The sequence below is a fragment of the Rhinatrema bivittatum genome, chromosome 3 (genome assembly GCF_901001135.1).
Source record: "Rhinatrema bivittatum chromosome 3, aRhiBiv1.1, whole genome shotgun sequence".
In the NCBI taxonomy this organism is placed as follows: domain Eukaryota; kingdom Metazoa; phylum Chordata; class Amphibia; order Gymnophiona; family Rhinatrematidae; genus Rhinatrema; species Rhinatrema bivittatum.
Window position 1 is genome coordinate 182,145,598 of NC_042617.1, and position 6,000 is coordinate 182,151,597.

Below are 6,000 nucleotides of genomic sequence, written 5' to 3' on the forward strand. Positions count from 1 at the left end.
CTATACACCCTTGTGTATAGCCTTGTCCAGTACCAGAAAGAAAATGGTTTTAACTATGGCAGTCTTTGGACTGCCATAGTTAAAACTACACACCCTGCAATTCGATTGGAGCACTCTACAATTGTCCCAATGGGGCAACTTCTGCCATAAAAAGTGCTTGGAAGTCGTGTCCCCACTACCTTGCCTAGCTACTACGACGTCCCTTCCGGTTCTCCCGCTGCAGTACTCCTCCTTTGCGGATGTGTATTCAAAGAAAGCTGCGGACACCCTACCTCCTCACCGCTCATTTGATTGTGCTATAAACTTATTGCCTAACACTGAGCCTCCCCGAGGAAGGGTCTACCCACTTTCACTAACAGAGACAAAGACCATGTCTGAATATATACAAGAAAATTTGGCAAAAGGCTTCATTCGGCCTTCCAAATCTCCCGCTGGAGTAGGATTCTTTTTTGTGGAGAAAAAGGACGGCTCCCTCCGGTCGTGCATAGATTACCACGGCTTAAAGAGATTACCCAGAAGGACAGTTACCCCTTGCCATTAATCTCTGAACTTTTTGACAGACTCCAGGGGGCCAAGATATTTATCAAATTGGACCTCAAGGGAGCTCACAATTTGGTCAGGATACGCCAGGGTGACGAATGGAAAACCGCATTTAACACCCGCGATGGCCATTTTGAATACCTGGTAATGCCAATTGGCCTCTGCAACACTCCAGTGGTCTTTAGAATATGATGAATAAGATCTTCAGAGATATGCTCTACAGTTGCGTTGTGGTCTAAGCTTCAGCGGCAATGAGGAAATGTGGAAAAAAGGATTTGCATTCACAAAAAAGCGGGGAGTAGTTTGCTTGTTACGGCGGTTACTACCCCAAACCAAATAAGCCTGATACTTCATTTTCAATGCATATCCAGCATAGCCCTCTGCTTCAGAGGCAGGGGGGAAGGAAGAAACGTGGATCTATATTCAGGCAACAACCAACAAGGACTGAATTACATAGTTTGGATAAACAGATAAGCATGGGTATAGCTTGCTTATTGCGGTGGTTAATACCCCTAACTAATTAAGCTATTTCCTTAGATGCAGTTCAAACACTGCACTCTACATTAATGGCGGGGGTGGAAGGGAAATAGAATAAAAAAAGGTTACTAAGAGCCAAGAGTAACAGATAAGTATGAGAGAAAAAAAAAGTGTGAAAGCTTGCTGGGCAGACTGGATGGGCCATTTGGTAGTCTTCTGCCGTCATTTCTATGTTTCTATGTCTACCTGGACGACATCCTAGTATTTTCACAAGACCTTCAGAGCCATCACCAGGACGTCGCCAACATCCTGCAAAGCCTAAGGGACAACCAGTTATATGCCAAGTTGGAGAAATGTTCTTTCGACCAGGAGTCTGTCCCTTTTCTAGGCTATGCGATCTGGAGCCAGGGTTTCTAGATGAATCCACAGAAGACCAAGAGTATTCGCGATTGGTCTCAACCAACAGGCCTTAAAGCGCTCTGAAGATTTCTTGGTTTTACGAACTACTACAGGTCGTTCATCCATCATTGTTCAACTCTGACTGCCCCACTCACAGCCATGACTCGTAAGGGAGCCAATCCCTCTCAGTGGTCACCCAAGGCCGTGACCGCCTTCCAGGAGCTCAAGGAGGCGCCCGACCCCTGACGACCCTTTATCATCGAAGTAGACGCTTTGGTTATCGGTGTTGGTTCGGTATTCAGCCAAGCACACCTTGCACCCGTGCTCTTTCTTCTCCTGACGCTTCTCCCCGGTTGAGCGTAATTATGGAATTGGGGACAAGGAATTACTGGTGACTAAACTGGCCTTCGAGGAGTGATGTCCCTGGCTCGAGGGAGCGCAGCACCAGATCACGGTATATACTGACCACAAGAACCTCTAGTACCTGCACCATGCTCAACGCCTTAATCACAGGCAGGCCCGTTGGTCTCTCTTTTTTACTCTGTTCAATTTCCTACTACGATACTGGCCAGCCAATAAGAATGCTCGAGCCGATGCACACTCTCGTTCTTTCACCACAGAAGACATTCTGAATATTCCACAGTACATCATTGATCCAAGTAAAGTTCTCCTCTGCACCACACTCACAGTGCCATCTGGGAAGTCGGTGGTTCCCCGACCATTTTGAAGGAAAATCCTCCACTGGCACATGATTCCTTGCTGGCAGGCCACCCCCGGACAAGCTAGAACTCTTTCCACTTTCCAGAGATTCTATTGGTGGCCAACCATGAAGAACGACGCTCAAGCTTATGTGGAATCACGTCCCACTTGCACTCGCCAGAAGCCACCGGCGGGCCGTCCTTGGGGTCTCCTACAACCTCTTTTTGCACCTAGTGAGCCGTGGACACACACGGCCACAGATTTCATTGTGGACCTACTTCCTTCCAGTGGCAACAACACCATTTGGGTTACCGTGGACCGATTTTCAAAGATGGCCCACTTTGTGGCATTACCTGGTCTTCCTTCAGCCCCGGAATTGTTCATTTGACACATCTTTCGCCTCCACGGACTCCCGAGACACATACTTTCTGATCAAGGTGTTCAATTTATGGCCAGGTTTTAGAGGTCACTATGTAAAAAATTCGATATTGCCTTGGACTTCACATCGGCCTATCACCTGCAGGCCAATGGTCAGACAGAGGATGAACCGAACCCTGAAACAATTTCTTCGGGTGTATGTGAACTCTCGACAGAATGACTGGTCCGACTTACTACCCTGGTCCGAGTTCACCTTAAACTCCCACCAGTCTGCATCTACCGGGTCATCACCCTTTCAAGTAGTATACGGATGCCAGTGTCTGCCTCTTCTTCCACTACCTCTCTGTGTCTTCTCTGGTGACGCAGGCTTCTGCACAAGAGTTACATCAACTTTGGGAACACACCAAACAACTTCTCCAGCATGCCGCCCAGAAGTCAAAAGTTCTACGATGCCCATCATCTGGCAGCTCCACAGTTTAACCCTGGAGACAAGGTGTGGCTCAACACTCGCTTTATTCGCTTGAAACTGCCTTCAGCCCGCTTCACTCCCAGATACATCGGGCCTTTTTCTGTACTTCACCGGCTGGGTCCTGTCACTTAAGTCTCCGCCTACCCACATCACTCAAGATTCATAACGCCTTCCACATCTCACTATTAAAGCCTCTCATCTTGACAGAGTTCTCCAAGAAACCACCTGAACCCCAACCTCTGGTGTCAGAGGAGGACTTTATGTATCAGGTACAGGACATCCTGGATGTGAGGAAGCGATGGGAATATTTGATCTCTTGGGAAGGATTTGGTCCTGAAGAGAACAGCTGGGAGCCTGCAGTCAATATCCTTGACAAAAAACTGATCAAGCAGTTACATGCTTCTCACCCAAGAAAGCCCAACCGCCGCCCCCCCCACCCCCGGGAACGGGCCCTAAGAAGGGGGGGTACTATTACACCCGTCTGTCGCAGACAGCTGCGACCACTGTTGCTCACCTGTTGCCTCACTGCACTGATTTCATTGGGTAGACTTGCGGCCCATGCCAGCTATCGCCGGCCTGCCTGCCCTTGTTCCCAGGCCTCCCTGGATGGCGTGGACGCTGCCGACCGTCATCTTGCCCTTGGAGTTCCTTAGGCACGTGAGCTCTCGGGCCAGTCTTATGCACGTCATGGCGGGAAGCTCTGGGGCGTCCCCCCGGATGACGTCATTCATCGTGGACTCTTAAGCCGGCTGGCCCTGTCTGCCTACGACTTGGCAACGAGTTCCCTCATTGCTAAATCCGCTTCGCTCACTACGGACTTCCCGTTCCAGCTCCTGCTTCCGCGCCATGAGACTGTCCGGGTACCCGCTTCTCAGGGGCCCTTTCCTCATCTCTGGCTATCTGCTCCTCGGAGGGCCTTATGCCTAGGACCACTGCCTGCCCCATTCCCCGGGGCTTCCTCTGGAACCATCACTACTTCTACAGTGAGTACTCCACTTGCGGACCATTACCATATCATCTCTACTGAGGAACCCTCATCGGTGAACCCCGCTCTGCAGACCATTGCCGAACCATCTCTACAGAGGAATCCTCTTTAGGTATACCCCACTTCACAGACCCCCTGGCACCTCTGTGTCTGTGACTTTCCTGATACGCTCCGCGGGCAGTGTCGCTCTACTTCTCTATAAAGACTCAAGGACTTCTGAGCTGTATCTGATGTGAGCGCCTGGCGCTGATGCTCCATGGCTCCACCCCGTGGGGCCATTCTCTCTAGCTCCTTCTGTCCTTCCAGCTCGCTCTCTCTCTCCAGTACCTGCTGTTCTACGCACCCAGCAGCTAAGACCTCACCTCCTGATGGTGAGGCTCACGGTGCTCCTCCCCGTGGGTGGTAAAATCTCTCACCTTGGCCCAGGGCCCACATACCCACAAACTGTAACACTTAGCCAGTAAGTCACAGGCCTAGTCTTTGAGCTAGAATCAGGTGGTTCTCCTTACCTTGGGGGAGAACAGGAAAGGAGGGTAGGAACCACGTTGTTGGGATGGGACATTGTTTGGTTTAAGGAACAAAGACTGTTTTCTGTTCTCTGTACCAGGTTCATCTCTTCTCCCCCTCTTTCCTGCATGTTGCCTGGATGGGAGGGGCTGGAGCAGAGCACCTCTGCTACTTTGCTCTTAAGTCTATAATAAAGTGCCAAAAATCCATTCTATGTTGTTTCCCCACATAAATTAAGTCCTGAGTGTCAAGTAGTCCATAAGTTAAAGTAACTTGTTTATTAAGGTCCATCTGAATTTCTGGTCTGCTTTGAATCATAATACATTATTAATATCAGCTAATAATCCTTAGGGTCTCAGACTTTAAGATGTTACAGATTTTGTTTGAATCAAATCCATGAGCAGAAATTAATTTATTAGCACACATTACAAATATTTTATCTGTTTTAGACATATATGGGCAATTATATAATTACCCTCCCTAATTTAGTTCAAATTTTTCAAAACTGATGTATGTGTATCAGTCCACTTTGAAAATTCACAGGTTCACTGGGTATGTGTTTGGACATATGCTCAGTTACACTTGATGAAAAGCAGGTGTAATTTTGTTCAATCAGATGCATGCGCATATTTTCAAAAATCGAAAGTATACACATGACTTGTTTCCCCGCACCAATCTCAAGCCCCCTCCCTTCTCCCCCATCTCCAGCATGCCTACTTCAACTGCGGGTAAAAATACTTGCAAAATCCGGGTTCACTTTTACACACAAAACCCCGGGTTGATTTCAAGATGCAATTTATGTGCATACACCAGTTTTTAAAATTAGTCCCTTCATTTAGGAAATTTCTCCTTGTTTTTCTTGCAGACAATCTGAAGTACTCCACTCTTGCAAAAAGACAGAGCCATTGTCTCCTGTGAAAGATAATTTTGTACTCACTCCAGAAGCAGAGGAGGACGTTTGCAACAAATCAGAATGTGGTCATGTTCAGAGATGGCTGTTCCCATGACCACTTATATTTACCCATCAATTGTGATTTACTATCTGCCTACTAAAAACTGCCATGATTCCCCTTTACTTTTCCTCCATGGCCTGGCTAACCAGAACTTATGACCATTTTCAGGTAAAAAAAACATCTTTAAAGTAGAAGGGAAATTAGATGCTAGAATTTAGCAATCTTATATAAACTGCATATTTTTCTGTCAATTTTTTAAGTAATTTTTTTAGTTTATATATAAAAGTACAGTTGGATACTATATGAACTGAATAAAATATTTTGAAAGCTTTTTCTTAATTTTATTGGTTAGTTTGTACTACTACCATTTAAAGAGGAAAGTATCTGAAAGGAACTAGCAAAACAAAGCTTACAAGTCAGTGGTCAAGTGGGATATATCCTAGGATAATTAGGAATCTTAGAAATGTTCTGATAGCACAATTGCCCATTTTAGTGAACAATTTATTGGAGATAGTATTGGCTGCAGAGGATTAGATACAGGCAGACATTTCTCTTCATTAAAGTGGAAAGGAGAAGGAAGCTTCTGCCTACTG

At 46.8% G+C, this 6,000-nt stretch overlaps 1 protein-coding gene across 2 annotated transcripts in view; it reads left to right on the forward strand.

The window, feature by feature from the left end:
- EXO1 (exonuclease 1) overlaps positions 1-5,740 on the forward strand; it is a 151,189-nt gene extending 145,449 nt beyond the window's left edge. For both annotated transcript variants that reach the window (XM_029594016.1, XM_029594017.1), the window contains one exon: positions 5,320-5,740. In XM_029594016.1, coding sequence (XP_029449876.1) covers positions 5,320-5,461 — 142 coding nt within the window. In that variant the 3' untranslated portion in view covers positions 5,462-5,740. The remainder of the gene's footprint in view (positions 1-5,319) is intronic.
- Positions 5,741-6,000: the final 260 nt, after the last annotated feature.